The sequence below is a fragment of the Hermetia illucens genome, chromosome 5, assembly GCF_905115235.1.
Source record: "Hermetia illucens chromosome 5, iHerIll2.2.curated.20191125, whole genome shotgun sequence".
Lineage (NCBI taxonomy): Eukaryota > Metazoa > Arthropoda > Insecta > Diptera > Stratiomyidae > Hermetia > Hermetia illucens.
The window spans coordinates 14,061,344-14,077,514 of record NC_051853.1 but is presented as its reverse complement, the minus strand read 5'-3'; the positions used below and the strand labels follow the sequence as shown (position 1 = coordinate 14,077,514).

The window sequence follows — 16,171 nt, the reverse complement described above, 5'->3', positions numbered from 1 at the left end:
CCTTTCAAACCCCCAATAAACCTCACGAATACATCACAGTCCCTTGACATTCCCCACCAATCAATTTTGTTTAGCCCCCTTTTCAGTTCACCAATTGGCTGTTTCGGACTTCCATAAAAAATCCGTTATTAGTTGGAAAAAGATATAAAGATAGAAAACCCCCAGTAAATTTCGTTATTACCTATATTATGTCAAATAAAATGAAATCTTGTAAAAATTGTGATGCAATGCAAGAATTTTCCGAAGGGACAGGTCCACCACGAAAAAAGTTCAATCAACCGACCATGTACGATCACATGGAAAGCTACTGTAAATTTAAAAGGATGAAGGCACACGAAGAGGAGCTTCAGGCTGCCAAGGAAAAATGTATAATTCAAAATTCGAAATTCACGAATCTGACGATTGAGCCCAGCAAGCTTGATGAGTGTCTGAGAAATTTCAGCACCCAGAACTTGGTCAAATTCAAAATGAAGTCGAACGAAAACGAAGAATTCGAATATGAAGCGGAAAGGAGGTTTTTGGATGAGGTCGCACGGAAGAATGCAAACTCGGTTGATTCTTTGATAAATATATCGCGAAGTCCCATCAATTGTCCTGTGACAGCGTGCAGTCAAACTATCGGAATAACATCGGTCCTGTCGCATTTTCTCAGGGACCATAAACAATGTTTTCCGGTCGATTTTCAGGATATTGATGGGAATCGGAGATCGGTGCTGATTTTCGATGAAAGTATCTTTAATTATAATGAAAATATCTGTTTGGGAATACTTGCCTATGGTGGAAAGGACTCGTAAGCACTCTGGTTATAACAACATATAAATTGCTAAGTAGAGTGGTTTTATAGAAATGAAGGCAATAGACCTGCCCAAGCTGGAATATGTAGGGCCAACTCGTTTCTTCCAGAGAAATATTCACACTTTTTTCATCACTTGCCAATATTGATTATGGGATGTAAAACTTCACTGAATTTTATCCTGGCTGATAAGGAATTGGTAAGTACAGCACCTTTCTTACTTTAAAAGCTCTTTGGTCCGGTTTTGTAAGTGTTACAGGGAAATCGCTTATCAACTCATTCAATGACCTCTTGTTTTCTATAATCTACCCAATAACAGGGTGAGCAACTTTTTGACCCTGAAGACAAGTCGAAGGACATCATCATACTATGGCTAGCTACCGTCGAAACCACCAAAACGATCCATTGCACGATAACAGCTTTCGATCATGACATGACTTCTTCCAGATCCACGATTGTTGAGGTTCTAACCCTCCCTGACGCACGCTATTTGAACTCAATCATAACTCTTCTTTTTTGCAGGTCAGGAATCTGAAATATCCTCAAAATCCATCTGTTTTTATGGCCGACGATATCAACTATTTAATGCTAAATCGTGGTGAGATAAACATCTTGTCGATGAATGAGCAAGCGTCGATAGAAATTGAAATTTTTATTCATGAGTTTGATGATTAATGGAAGGGGCTAATTTGTTAAGGGATGTTTTTTTGTGTTAGTTTGTTTTCTATATATATATAATTATATAAAGAACATTTTAATATATTTACCCGTGGGATGTCTTTAATTCGCCTCAAAGCTCCATAAAATTGAATCACTTCTTTCACTGTTAATAGAGGATCGAGCGCACTAGTTTGTGGACAGTATGCTATGTTATTCTGGAAGAAAACAAACAAAAATTCTGTGATTAGATAAAATAGAAGGATAATTTGGAAAAATTAGGGATTAATCATATTTTAAAGTAACTCAGTCAGGGGTACTCTATGTATTTCACCCTCTGGGCTAAAAATATTATTGTGAAGCCGGGAAGTTGATGCCTCACTGGGCCAATTACTCATAAGCCCAAAAGAAGTCCTTAAAATGCTTGGGAAAAGCAAGTTTTAGACCGAAACCACTTCATCTACTTCAATTTGAAATTTTTAAAACTGAAAAATTACAAAAATTATGCTGCTCCAAACACAGACATGAACCAGGTCCCCTGGTCAACGGACTTGCCGGGCCATCCTCACTCAACGGCCCAATATTCCGATACTTTTTGGGCCAGACAATGAACCCAGAATTTATCATCAGTAGGGACAACAATGAAAGCAACTCCGGGACCGTACTCAGGCAGAATTTTTCTATATTCTGTATAGAGCTACCTTCCATCGAACCGGTCTCTGTCCAAAAACATAATACCAGCATGTGCATGGACAGCATTTCTCTTTAGCAGGAAACAAACACCAGAAATGCATTTACTAATATGCACCCAGCAGAAATCACTCCTACCGGTCTCTTCACCATCATTTACATATTAATTCGCAAGGTGAGTTTGCCTTTAGGAGTTCGTGGTTCTAGCTGTTTTAGCTTTTCTTCTTCTTGTCTCTTTCAGAAGTTCGTTTTGTATATTTCCAATTTCGAAAGTACCTGCAAGCCAGTTCTCAGTTCTCAGTTGAGGTTTTATATTTGATTCGCAAACCACGAGCAGTGAAAAATTAAAGTTGTGGATTCTTTGCTGTGCTACCACATACAGAACATTTTGAGAAATCATTCACTCCAAACTGGTGCCTTTGACCCTTCGAGACCTCCGACAATCATACGATTCCGACCTTGCCTCATCCGTCGTTTCTCGCACAATTATTGTAAGCTATGGATCTTGTAAATCTCGAAACTTTTCATGGTTCGGAAACGACTACTATGCCTCGGAGGTAGATTGATTTTTCGACTACCACCGCCTGCTTTTGTCAATGGATTGTGGAATGTCAGGATATTCCTCGACGACAGTACTGTAGCTCTCAAAAATTGTCGTTTGCTCCAAGAGTGGCATTTTTAGGACTGGGGTTAAGCGGAACAAAATGGCGGCACGCCGGCAAACATCTTTCTGTTTTGTAGAAGTATTTTTTTGTTACATTTCTCTATATTATTGCATCTTTTTTACATGAAGAACTAGAACACTAGAGACCAAAAATTACACTGAAAGACGCATGTCGAAAACACTTGTCAGAAAATTACGAGGGCTCTAATGACTTCAGGGAAAAAGAGGTTGCACCTCGAAGATACTACTTTGGATATACACTGCAATAGTAAGGCCAATGATTACCTATGGGGCGGTAATCTGGGCAGAAAGCACCGAATTCAGCACACAAGCCAGGGAGTTACACAAACCCCAAAGGCTGGCTTGGCCAACGGCATCCCTGGAGGTCCTTCTGGGATTAACCCCTCTCCATGTGCATATGCAGGCAAGAAGCACAATCTTCAGGATGACCGGGAGTATGAATGAGGTCGGAAGCTGCCTAAATCGAAGGAAGATTGATATTCTTTCTAGGCCGTATCCCGAGTTATTGATTCCAAGAGATACATGACAACGAGGTTTCACTTCGATAAGAAGTTTGAAAGACGTTGGAATAACAAGGCAAACTGGGAGAGCATGGCTGTGACATATGGCTTAAACTAGTAACTGATTACTTGGTACACTGACGTGTCCCCCACAGCAGAGCGAGCGGGTGCCGGGGTCATTGGTTCAGGAAAATGTACCTGGAGCCAATGCGTAAACACACTAGCATATTCCAGGCAAAACTACACGCAACAGACAGATGTGCCTCCTTTAATCTCCAAAAGAACAAAAGGGGGCAAAACATTGATAATCTCATTGACAGCCAAGCGGCGATCGAGGCACTTATGTCCAAGCAGGTGGACTCTAAACTGGTAAACTCTAGAGACTGAATACTTTCGGCTCGTTCAATAAAGTCTGGATACTCTGGATTCCAGGCCATGTTGGGTTAGAAGGCAATGAGGCAGCGGACGAACTAGCAAACCATCGAGCAGGGACACCTTTACACGGGCCAGAACCTTTTTGTGGAATCGAAAATGGATTCATGGCTATGACAATAAAAAATGAAGAGGAATAGCTGAGAGAACTATTAGATCCGACGTCAAATCACAATATGAATGCAACTACCACTAGTGAGATTTGAACCGCGACCTTCCATTCGACAGCCTTGTGCTCTAACCACTCGGCTATCCGGACACTAGATAAGATAAGCAAGCAAGTAAGCTAGTATAGTCGGATGATTTTTCAACCTCATTTTACAGTTACATATTTCGTTTAAATTAGTAATTTCATACCGAACATTTGAAATTGGAATATTCAGGTACTCCAGGATCATCTACTTTTTTATGTACCATGGGGTACTGACGAAATTCTCAATATTTTGACCTCAATATCTTGACCTCAAGACCCAAGGCATATCCAACGTGCTTTCCGCAAAACCCTTCATTGCAACGATGATAGATGAAGAACGCCGTAGAATGAGGCTACGGCTAGTCACTTTTGACGGATCTGCGCATGGTGCCATCATAGGCCCACATTTGGCAAATTTAGCTTCTTCCGTACCGAAAGACACCATCCTAATCAATTAACCACACACTTGCCGGAGACCCTGCAGTATAGTCTTCAACAAGTTCTTAGTTCTTCAGCTCTTTGACCCTCTCTACTCTGTTCAGCTGACTAATTTTAATCCCTAGCCTAGGAGGGCGACTTAGACGCCAGACATACTTCCCCCTAGGACTCCTATATTCAACAATGGTCGTCACTTAGACCGCCGGCTGACGTTAAGTCATGCCGCTCAATATATCTCCCACTTTAGCCCGACGCTCCCTACTTAATTGCTCCCCTTAACTCCCTACTTAACTGCCTCCCCTATCTTGAGAACTTCCTGTTTAACAACATCAGCATAAACTTGGACTTTAAAATGTTTCCCTACGTGGCATCAGTAGCCACGATGCTATTTCCCATGATGTGCCTTTAACTTCACCCGACTTCTGGAACGGCGCCGTAATCCCTTAGGTCCAAGCTATCCCAAATCAAACATCCCAAAAGTAGCCGAGCCTCAAATAATATCATTGATAGTACGACTTGCCACTAAAGCAATTCAGGAAGTATGCGACGGACTTGTGCCAACTCGCATTGTAAATTACCTCATAGCCCTCCAGGACAAAATCCTTCAAGATATACATTACAAAAAAAACCTTACCGTGTAAATTATATAGAAATAGATAGTCTCCACAGTATTTTTTCCTGAAAAACGAGGTCAACCTCGATACTTCCACATGATAGGATCGTCACTCTGTATTCCAATCGCCTCCTAACCACCTGTTCAATATAGAATTCAGTCCAAACACATAACATACAGGGAACTATGAAAAGTCTCCTTACGATTTTGCAAAGCAGCCAGTCGCAATGACACCCTGTCCCAAATCAGTTCCTCTCCATGAAAACCATCCAACTTCAATGCAAATCCATTTCTCAAAGCGTATCATTGCACCCTACATATGTCTGACCAAACTTCGATGCCGAAGTCAATGCATCAATTACTTCCCTTAAATCAACACCTCATTGCATATAACCAACCAATCTCATCCTTTAAATCACCACCAACCAATATCATCTCTTCCAGCACCCAGTCCTACCAAGTAGGCATACGGGCTCTATCTTACCAAATAACTTTGTCAAGCCAAAAATGTGAGCGGGAATGGTGCTCAAATCACCCCTACCCCAAAAAAAAAACTTCTTCCTGGTAGTTACAGGCCTATCTGTATCCTCCCAACATCGGCCAAAATCTTCGGATGGATCATCAAGTTAGTTATCGATGTGCAGTGTGATAGGCACAATACTATCCCAAATTTCCAGTTCGCAAACCGAGCAGGTCGTTCGGTTGAACACGCCCTTTTAATCCTGAAAATATGTCTTGCTCGCAGCTGACCACAAAGCACTCATAGTAGCGTCTCACCCTATCGTAAGAAAAACTCCGAGTCAGCGCATTAGTATGGATAGGTCTATAAACTTCCGCACGCATCGCTGCAAGCTAATCTCTAACTACGTAGATGGATAGTAACCCCAAGTAGAAGTTCAGCAACAGCTCTTCTTTCACTTTATCAGTCCTGCTGGAGTCCCACAAGTATTCGCTCTTTCCGCAACCGTAACCAACTGCTAACTACGAGGTCCTCCAATATGCCAATGACCTCAAAGTCTGTACCTTCTCGAAGGATATTGTAAGCGGGTAAACCCGTCTGAATTCATATTTGGACAATACTTCATAGGGTGGGAACTAGCCCTTAATCCTCATCTATCTAGGTGACACCTCTAATTTATCCAATATCCTTCCGATTAACAAGGTAAAAGTTCCCACTCTAGACGCAGTTTAGACCTTTGACGAAAGACCCATTGGAAATCTATCTCTTTGAGAATCAATTGTGATTTTTTGCATTCGATGTGTATCTTCCTTGTCAGCCGGAAATGGAGACCTGGAGGAAAGGAACTTCATTCAATATAAACTGGTAGACATGTTTCTGGCTTGAATCTGAAGGTATGACAACTTCTTTAAAGCACTGCTTAATCCTTCTAAGAAAAGCTTTGGCCATATCTGTTCCAATTTTAGGATTGGGACATTAACTACGCACTATATCGCTACTTTCAGGATTCCTGCTCGTATTTGATGGTCCCGAGTCGTAAGGGGGCGTGTCACATCATTGTCAGCACAGTGCAGGAGTTATTCTCGACTATAATGGGAGAATCACATAGGTGGATAAACTAACGCTGCTAAAAAGAACAAAGGGCTCAGATATGTTTCTTGTTTCAGAGCTGATTCCTGTTTAAGAGCCCTGTTTAGCTTTTTGGTAGTTACCACTAACTGCTGTTCCAGCGATATGATTTACTGTCCTCTTCATGCTTGGCGCTTGGCGAAAAGCAGCTGTAGGATCTACTCAGGTGACTTTCTTATTAGCTTTGTTTTGTTGGTTACTGCAACGTGAAGTGTACTGCTGCCAGGAATAGTGACTGAAAGGCCCAAGGGTGTTGCGAACGTGGTAATGCATGAGGTTGTGGCGCGGCAGGATTCGCGGCATTCGAAATTTATTTCGAATGTTGCGAGTGCCAACGAATAGATGGCGCGGATCTATCCACTTTGCGGATCACGACACGGGAGTGGAGGACCGGCGAGTGTGCCATGAGTTAGGGGCAGAAAAGAAACAAATGAAGGGAGACGTCTTTTTCTGCCTCTAACGTTTGAGAAGCAAGAAGGAGTTCGGTTCTCAACCATCAACCGGAATGGTCGTTTTGGTTTTGTATTTCATCTTAAATTAAAGAATAATTGTAAATAATGTAAAAAAGATAAGTTCTATGATTATGTCAATTCAAACGATTCGCTTTTCAAATATTTTTCTTTTGAATTAAATTAAATATTTTTGTATATAAAAGACAATTTAGTGACAATAATGCAATAGCTTTAATAAAACTGAATAAATACTTAATTGGTGACCCCGATTTTAAAAAAAAAGTTCGTGCCCTTCAAAAGTTACAACTGATAACAACACATCTTGATGCCGAATTTCATCGTAAGGTCTATGAATTGGAACGCAGCTTGGAAGAAAGACATCGTGATATTTTCAAGAAACGTTTTGAGATCATAAATGGAGACTATGAGCCAACTGAAGAAGAATGCAATTATTCGGATGCTGAATATACTCTGGACTATACTCGCGCCATAGATAATTTCCCATTGTCAAGTAATAGAAATCCATCCACATCCCGAGTCGGAGCACAAGCAAGAAAGAAAAACGCCCTCCTGCACAACAACAACCACCACAAATTCAACAGCAGCAGCAACAGCCACCACAGCAGTATCAACAACAACAACATCAGTGCCACAACAATCAACAACAGCAACAAACGGACGTCCCCAGCACCGCCAACGCCGCAGCTACAGCCGACAAACTCGACCAGCGCCACCGACGAGGAGCTATTTTTTTTCTTAACACATTCAATTTATTTTGTTTGATTTTGTTACAGGTAGTTTATGACTAAAATTAATACTAGACTTATCTCTAACAGCTTAACTTTACCTAGAAATTAACATTTTGCTTAATACTAGACTTAATTTACGGTGGTATTAATTTATCCTATGGCTAATGTTATAGAGGGGAAAGTCAGGAAAAACCCCTCTTATGTTGTTGTTTGTTCGTTGGATAATTGTGTTGCATGAATGGATGGAGGAAGGATACATATAGGGGAAGGTGGTGTTATTGGGCGGTGGAGTAGACGAGGCCAGGGCGATGTCGATCGTATGGGCGGTTGAATATGATCATCTTCCCGCCGCGATAACTGCTGTTTTGGGAGGAAAGGGTTAGGAGGTCTGAAGGGAGGGGATGGTGGCGGTATGTGGGGTTAGTGTTATGGTTTCGTATGTGGGAGTAAAACTGGATGAGGTTGTTTTCATGGGCTTGACATTTGATGAGGAATTTGGTTAGTGAGGTAAGGAGGATCTGGTCTATGCGGGAGCACTTTACCTCGTCGTAGACAGCTTGGTTGGAGTGGATATTGGACTGGGAAAGGGAGAGGCGGAAGAACCTCCTTTCGCGTACCCGAAGGCGCTCCATTTGAGCTGAGGAGACGTCACACCATGCGACGAATCCATATGTAATTAAGGGACGGATTAGCTGCTTATAGCAGTAGAGTTTCACTTTGGGGAGGATGGCGGAGTCTTTCTTAAGGATGGGCCATAGGGTTTTTAGTCCTGTTAGGGTCTTTGAAATGATGGAATTTACCTGGGGTATGGGTGATAGGCGGGTATTGAGGGTTATTCCCAGGTATTTAGTGGATTTGACGGAGGGAATGGTAGAAGGTCCGATCTTGATAGTGAGGTTGCGGGTGTCGGCCAGCATCTTGCGGGTAAAGGTGGCTCTACCGCGGAAGACGATGGCTTCGCATTTGCAGGGGTTGAGTAGGAGTTTCCAGGATTGGAGGAATTTGTTGAGGGTTTGGATTGAAGTATTGATGCGGTTTTGGGCGGATTTTATTCTCCGGGAAGAGGTGTAGAGGATCAAGTCGTCAGCGTATTGGATGGTTTTGACTGCTTGGGGGGAGTTGGTAGGGTGCTGGAGTGGGATATCGGCGGTGTATAGGGAGAAGAGGGTTGCTGACAGAACTGAGCCTTGGGGGATGCCTGCGGGAGGACTGTAAGGGTCGGACAGGGTATCGTGGATACGGACTAAGGATTGGCGATCAGACAGGTAGTTAAGGATGAGTTTGCATAATTGTGGGTGGAATTTGAAAGTGTGGGAGAGTTTGTAGGTGAGGCCGTCGTGCCAGACCGCGTCGAAGGCTTTCTGGATATCGAGGAGGCAAGCTGTGGTGGGGATGTTGTTGTTTAGTTGGGATAGGATGTCGGTTTTGAGGACTAGGAGGGCATGTGAGGTGCCGTGGCCGCGCCTGTTGGCAAACTGGAAGGGGGGGATAATGGCGTGGTCGGTGATGTGTTGGAGCATGATATCGTGGATGACGTGTTCAAAAATTTTCGATGTCACGTTAAGGAGGGAGATGGGGCGGTAGCTGCCCGGGGAAGCTGAAGGCTGGTCCTTTTTTAGGATTGGGACGATGTGGGCTCGTTTCCATGGGGTGGGAAAGTGTGCAGAGAGGAGGCATTGATTGAAGAGTTGGGCGAGAAAGGGGCTTAGGGTTTTGGCGCATTTTTTGAGGATGATGATGGGGATGTGGTCGGGTCCGGTAGATTTTTTATTATTTCGGGAGAGGATAATGGATTCAACTGTTTGGGGTGTGACGGCTTGTATTGGTAAGCAGTAGGGTGTTGTAGATTCGGATGGTGGGATCGGGAATTCGGTGTGGATGGCTGGCGTGGTAGTGATGTTGTGTATGTGTTGGCGCACCGCTGTTTCTGTGGGTGGGTCGGACAAATGTTGGGTGGTGTGGTGGGCGGCTAGAAAGCTGTTAGCAATCAGGTCGGCGTGGGCTTTGGGTGAGGTGTTGTGTGGGAGGACGCTGGCTGAGCGGGGTTTGGCTAGTCGGGGGCAGGTACCCCGGAGTTTATTGCATGTTTGCTGATTAAGCGAGATGTTCGCATGCTTTACCGCGTAGTGATCAGCGTATAGCGTCTGGATCTGGGATTGGATGCGTTGTGTGAGGGAGTGGATTTGTGACTTGAGGAAGTTAAATTGAGGAGCGTACCTGTGCCTGTGGAGTTGGCGTCGTAGGGTTGATTTTTGTTTGATGAGGTCTAGGATGTGTGGTGGCAGGGTGATTAGGCCCTGGTAGTTTAGTGGTCTGAGAGGGATGGTTTCGTTGCAAGCCTTTTGTGTGGATTCCGTGAGCTTTTCCACGGCTGAATCGATTTCGGTAGGAGACGGATTGGACGGGAGGCGGATGGTCGAGAGTTTGTCGGCTAGGTTGTAGTTGAGGCGTTGCCAGTTAGTGGCAGCGTAGTTGGGAAGGAATTTAGGCTGGGATTTGGGGAGGCGGTCGGTGATATTGAAGTGGAGAACCACTCCGTCATGATCGCTCAAGCCGGGGATGGTGGGGAGGTCTTGGGGGGAGGTAGGCGTGCTGGGGTGTACGAGAAGGTGGTTGCTTACCAGGAAGAGGTCGATGAAGGAGTGGGTATTTTGCCTGTGGTAGGTGGGTTGGTTGGTGGGGAGGAGGGTGAGCTGTAGAGGGTGGGAGTGTTGTGAGTACCAGTTGGCTAACCTATTGCCATTGGCATTTATAGTGGTGTTATACCAGGTGTTATGTTTGGCATTTAGGTCGCCCCCTAGTACAAGGGAGAAACGCTTGTTTCGGCTGACTGGGAGGGCTTTGAGGTGTTGTGTAAGGTTGGAGATGTCAGCGGGATTGAGGGTTTGGTCGGGGCAGTAGAGGCTACCTAGGAATGTGATGGAGGAAGGTGTGGCAATGAAGACAATGGTTAGCTCCATGGATGGGGCAATAGTGTTTGGGATGTAGACCCGTTGAGCGTCTAGGGGATTTGCCACTAGTATGGCTGTGCCTCCGCCTGGGCGGTCAACACGGTCGGAGCGGAAGGTGGTATAGTTGGGGATGTGCAGCTTATGCCTTGGGTGCAGTTTGGATTCTGTGAGGAGGAGTAGGTTAGGTTTGTGGACGGACAAGAAATTAGTTAGATCGTGACGTTTTTGTCGACTGACCACCGAATTTACGTTCAGTAATACCACTTTAGTGGACATTACTGGGGGACACTTGGCAGAGGAAGGAGAGGAGAGCGAGTCTCTTCTCCATCGGCGAGGAAAGGGAGTTGTATGTGGGGAGGAATGAGGTGAGTTGGGAGGCTAGTTGGGTGGTGGAGGTGTTGAAGAGGGAGTGGATCTCGGAGTCGAGGTCAAAGGTGGGGACTGGGCGCGAGGCGTTCCTGGCCATCGCAGCGTAAGAGAGTGGTGGGGACGTAGGGTTGTACGGGGCGGGGCCCTGAACGGGTTTTGGTTGGGGACCGGGTTTGGTTGGTGGAGCAGGGTTATGCTTTGTGGGGGGTGATTGTTGTGTTTGGCGGGCGCGGGCTTGCACGAACATCGGGCAGTTGCGATAACTAGCCGGATGAGTGTTGGCTCCGCAGTTGATGCAGGATGGATTTTCTTCCTGCTTCTTTGGGCATTGTCGTGGCCCGTGCGGGGTGTTGCATTTAACGCAACGGTAAGCCAGATTGCAATTTGACGCTGCATGCCCAATGCGCTGGCAGTTCCGGCATTGGGTGATTTCGTGTAGCTGGACGGCTTCGAACTTCACGATGCAGTGAAACATCGCCCTGGCTTTCGTGAGAGTGGCCTGCTGGAATTTGGGGGAAAACGTTACAAGGAAGAGGTGGAGGGGTTTCGCGTTTCGTCGGGAGGAGCTAGTCTCGTATTGACGAACGCTGATGGCTTCGGAGATGCCGAGGCGGTGTAGCTCCTTGAGGATTTCATCGGGAGAGTATGTATAATCTAGTCCTCGGAGGACTAGGTTGATTGGTTTGAGGTGTGACGGAGTATACGTGAAGAAGGGGTGGTTTCCTTCTTTAAGTAGGTTTTTTGCAGAATCGTAATCTGCCTGGGAGGTGGCGAGGACGTGGGTTGAGCGTATTGATGTTTTTTTAAGGGATATATTGTTGGGGATTGTGGACAGAATTTTGTTAGTGATATCTTTAGTGGTTGTGGGGTCAGCGCGGATAATTAGCGGCGGGAATTTTTCCTGACTTACCCTTGGTGGGGTGGATTTGGCTGGTTGAGCGGCTTGCTGCGTGGTTGTGGTGGTTGTTATCGGGGTGTGTGTGGTTGGTTGTTGTAGTTGTCGGGCTGGATGTTCGGTGACATTCGTTGTTGTTGTCGTTAGATGGGGTGAGGGTGTAGATGCTATTGCTGAGGTTATTTTTCGTTGTGGCTTCGGTGTGGGAATTTCCATTTCTGCCATCGACCGTTCTTCTTGGTTCTCATGAATTGATGTAGTTGCTGTATTGGGTTGCTGAGATGACTTGTTGAGGGCGATGGTAGATTCCACTAATGAAGAGCTGAACAACGCAGAGAGCCGGTCGTACCGGCTTGTCATCTCCTTCAGGGAGGTTCTCAGTTCTTGTACCTGTCTCCGCAGGGCGGCGACATCGTCTTGATCGTCGTCTGACGTTTCGCGAGCCATGTCCGACTCGCTATCTTCTCGGGCGGGTTCCCGACTGGCTTCGGGACTTGATGGAGCCTCGCTTTCGCTGTCCCCAAGGGGGTGAATCCTCTTGGGCTCAGGATCCATCCCCTGGGGCGACAGTGACCTGTCCTCAACCGGGCGCTTTGACATAGCGCCTCGCCACTGAATGTTTGACCGAAAACACTACGGTCGCGATTGTGTTTTGTTTTGTTTTTCACTCCGCACTTTGGATTTTTCACTCGGCACTTTCGTGAGCACAAGTCCGATCGTCTCGGACGCTTGAGACTGACTGACGAGGAGCTATACTTAAGAGAAATTATTATTCATTTATATATAATATTTATTTATTTATTCAGTTAAAAAAATAGTAATAAAAAATTTTGAAATCGCTGCAAGAGACGGCGTGGAGGTGTTTGGCATCGCGAGTCCTCCATTTTTGGTGGTGTTTTTGGTCTGCGCTGGATAGCGTCCGCTTCGTTTTTTTTCTCGTTTCGTGCGTGCATTTGTGGGTGCGGCCTGCCGTGTCAGTATAAACTCACCGCGGTTGCATCTCAATCTCGTACTTTTAGTGAAACAAGATGTCTTTTGACAATAAAGACGCAGCAGGCCCATCGGACCCGCAAGTGACCGCCCTCGCCGTACGCGTCCCTCCGTTTTGGCGGCGGAACCCCGAACTGTGGTTCGTGCATTTGGAAGCACAGTTCCAAATGTCCGGCATCACATCGGATGCGACACGTTTCAACTACGCGGTGGTCGGCCTGGACGAAGAGTCCATACTTCTGGTGTCCGACGTGGTGAAGTCGACATCGTACGTGCAGCTCAAGAGCGAGTTGATCAGGCGCCTGTCGGCAAGCGAGTCGGCAAAATTAGACCACTTGCTGGCGGGTTTAACGTTGGGTGATCGAACTCCCAGCCAATTGCTTCGTGAAATGAGGCAATTGGGTGGGAGTAAGATCGGCGACGACCTGATCAAGTCGCTCTGGCTGCGTCGGCTCCCGGAGGGCACCCAGGCGATCCTCGCTTGCGTCTCCGGTTCCTTGGAGGAACTGGCAGCGACGGCCGACCAGGTCCAGGAGGTGTACGTACGCCCAACCTTGGCGGCCGTTCAACCACCGTCGGATGAGGTGGGTGAGTTGAGGCGCGGGATTGCCGCTTTAACAGCCAGTATGGCCGAGATGCGGGCGATGTTGGACGCTCAGCGTTCGGGCGCCAGATCGCGAGCACGCTCACGGTCTGCCACCCGAAAAGGGCGATCAGGTAGCAGGTCGTCAAGACAGTCCACGGACCAAGGGATTTGCTGGTACCACCGCAGATTCGGGGATAAAGCGACAAGATGTACGCTACCGTGTAGATTCTCTCCTACCGCAAAAAACTAGGTCCGCGGGGGGTCTTGGCGGCGGCCACCCAGAACGCAGCGCCACGTCGCCTAACTATTTTCGACCCCCTCAGCAGGCGCAACTACCTCGTCGACACGGGTGCGGAAGTTTCGGTTCTTCCCGTACCCCAGCATCATCAACTTTTCCCTCAACCGCTCAAACTTGCGGCAGCAAATTCCTCCCGCATAAACACGTACGGGTATAGGCAAGTAGACGTGAGTCTTGGCTTGCGTAGGACGTTTTCGTGGCGTTTCATCCTGGCGGATGTCAGCTTCCCCATACTAGGCGCAGACTTCCTGTGTCACTATGGATTGCTGGTGGACTTGCAAAACAAGTCTCTTATAGATTCCACGACCAAACTTAATTCGTCGGGACTTATGGTATCTCACCCAGGCAATAATCTTTCCGTTCTTTTAGAAGACATTACCGACTCTCGTGTTCGGGCACTTCTCCAAAAGTTCAGCCAGATTACTACCAACTGTAGTCTCTCCAAACCAGTGAAGCACAATGTGCAGCACCACATTATCACTACTGGTTCCCCGATCTTCTCGAAGGTGCGTCCTCTACCATCTCAGAAACTGGCAATTGCACGGAAAGAGTTTGAACAACTCGTTCAACAGGGTATCTGCAGGCCCTCAAACAGCTGCTGGTCTTCCCCACTGCATATGGTCCCTAAGCCAAACGGCGAATGGCGCCCATGTGGGGATTACAGAAGGCTAAATGCACAGACTGTTCCTGACCGATATCCAATTCCACTCATCCACGACTTTGCGCATCACCTCGCGAATTGCCGCATCTTTTCGACCTTGGACTTAACCAAGGCTTATCACCAAATCCCAGTAGCTCCTGAAGACATTCCAAAGACGGCAATATGCACACCCTTTGGACTCTTCGAGTTCACCCGGATGACTTTCGGATTGTGCAATGCGGCGCAAACCTTTCAAAGGTTCATTCACTCTGTCCTGCGAAACCTCGAATTCTGTTTCGTATATTTGGATGATGTTTTGGTCGCTTCTTCCACTGAGTCTGAGCACTTAGCCCATCTCGAGTGCATTTTTCAACGTCTCCTTGAGGCCGGTTTAGTCCTGAACGTTGAGAAATGCAAATTCCTTCAACAACAGGTGAGATTCCTCGGCCATTTCATTTCCCCTGAAGGAATACAGCCCGACCCAGACAAGGTGCAAGCGATATCAAGCTTCCCGCGTCCAAAGACAGTGAGGGAGTTGAGGAGGTACTTGGGCATGCTAAACTTCTACCGTCGTTTCCTGCCCAAGGCCGCCCATCTCCAGTCCATTTTGAACGCGTACTTGTCTGGCCCCAAAACTAAGGACACACGAGAGATCGTGTGGTCTGAAGAGGCTATCTGCGCGTTTGACAAATCTCGTCAACAACTGGCTGACGCTACGCTCTTGGCATTCCCTCTGCAAGATGCACCCCTAGCCGTTTTTGTTGATGCCTCTGACATCGCAGTAGGTGCTGCCCTTCACCAAAAGGTGGACCAAGTTTGGCAGCCGTTGAGCTTCTTCTCGAAGCAGTTGAATCCCGCTCAACGGAACTACAGCACCTACGATCGCGAACTGCTCGCCGCATACCTGTCCATCAAATACTTCCGTTTCTCCCTAGAGGGCCGGCCGTTCACAGTGTTCACGGACCATAAGCCTCTCACGTTCGCTTTGAAACAGAAGCCCGACAAAGCGTCCCCTCGTCAGCTTCGACACCTGAGCTTCATAAGCCAGTTTACGTCGGACATCCAGCACGTGTCCGGGAAGGACAACATTGTTGCTGACGCTTTGTCTCGTGTCTCCGAAGTTAACATCCCCGCCTCACTCGATTTCTCGGCTATTGCCAAGGCGCAAGTGGATGACGCAGCACTTCAGAGCCTCATGTCCAACCCCAAATACAAATTTCGGGAGTTGCCCATCTTCGGCTCAAACCTCTCGCTCTGCTGCGAAGACTCGGAAAAGGGACCTCGGCCATACATTCCGGCCACATTTCGCAAGGAAGTGTTCCACGCAGTTCACGACTTGGCGCACCCCGGCATCAGGACAACAAACCGGTTAGTCACCGGAAAATACTTCTGGCCCTCCATGAACAAGGATATCAATTCCTGGGCCAGAGAGTGCATCGCATGCCAAAAGTGTAAAGTCTCCAGGCATGTTAGGAAAGAAGTGGGCTCATTCCCCCGCACCACCAAGCGTTTCCACTCCATACACCTCGACATAATAGGGCCTTTGCGAGACTCGCACGGTTATAAGTATTGCCTCACAATCATCGACAGGTTCACGCGGTGGCCTGAGGCAATACCTCTGAAAGACATTACGGCGCAATCATGTGCTGAAG

At 46.8% G+C, this 16,171-nt stretch overlaps 2 protein-coding genes across 2 annotated transcripts in view; one reads left to right on the top strand and one right to left on the bottom strand.

Moving 5' to 3' along the window:
- The window catches only part of LOC119656705 (phospholipid-transporting ATPase ABCA1), a 159,659-nt gene that overhangs the window by 7,586 nt on the left and 135,902 nt on the right, over positions 1–16,171 (bottom strand). Inside the window, exon 20 of the mRNA XM_038063215.1 lies at positions 1,561–1,668. Within this exon, the coding sequence (XP_037919143.1) occupies positions 1,561–1,668 (108 nt within the window). The remainder of the gene's footprint in view (positions 1–1,560; positions 1,669–16,171) is intronic.
- On the top strand, positions 12–1,555 carry LOC119656706. The gene is made up of 4 exons (XM_038063216.1): positions 12–790; positions 845–992; positions 1,113–1,256; positions 1,316–1,555. The coding sequence occupies exons 1-4, from the start codon at positions 189–191 to the stop codon at positions 1,466–1,468; spliced, it is 1,047 nt and encodes a 348-aa protein (XP_037919144.1). The 5' UTR covers positions 12–188; the 3' UTR covers positions 1,469–1,555.

Bases quoted from the DNA above. Each gene is read 5' to 3' on its own strand.
- LOC119656706 (XM_038063216.1), top strand. From the start codon at position 189: ATGTCAAATAAAATGAAATCTTGTAAAAATTGTGATGCAATGCAAGAA. The intron at 791-844 runs GTAAGCACTCTG...GTGGTTTTATAG, and splicing joins GCCTATGGTGGAAAGGACTC to AAATGAAGGCAATAGACCTG. The intron at 993-1,112 runs GTAAGTACAGCA...ACCCAATAACAG, and splicing joins TCCTGGCTGATAAGGAATTG to GGTGAGCAACTTTTTGACCC.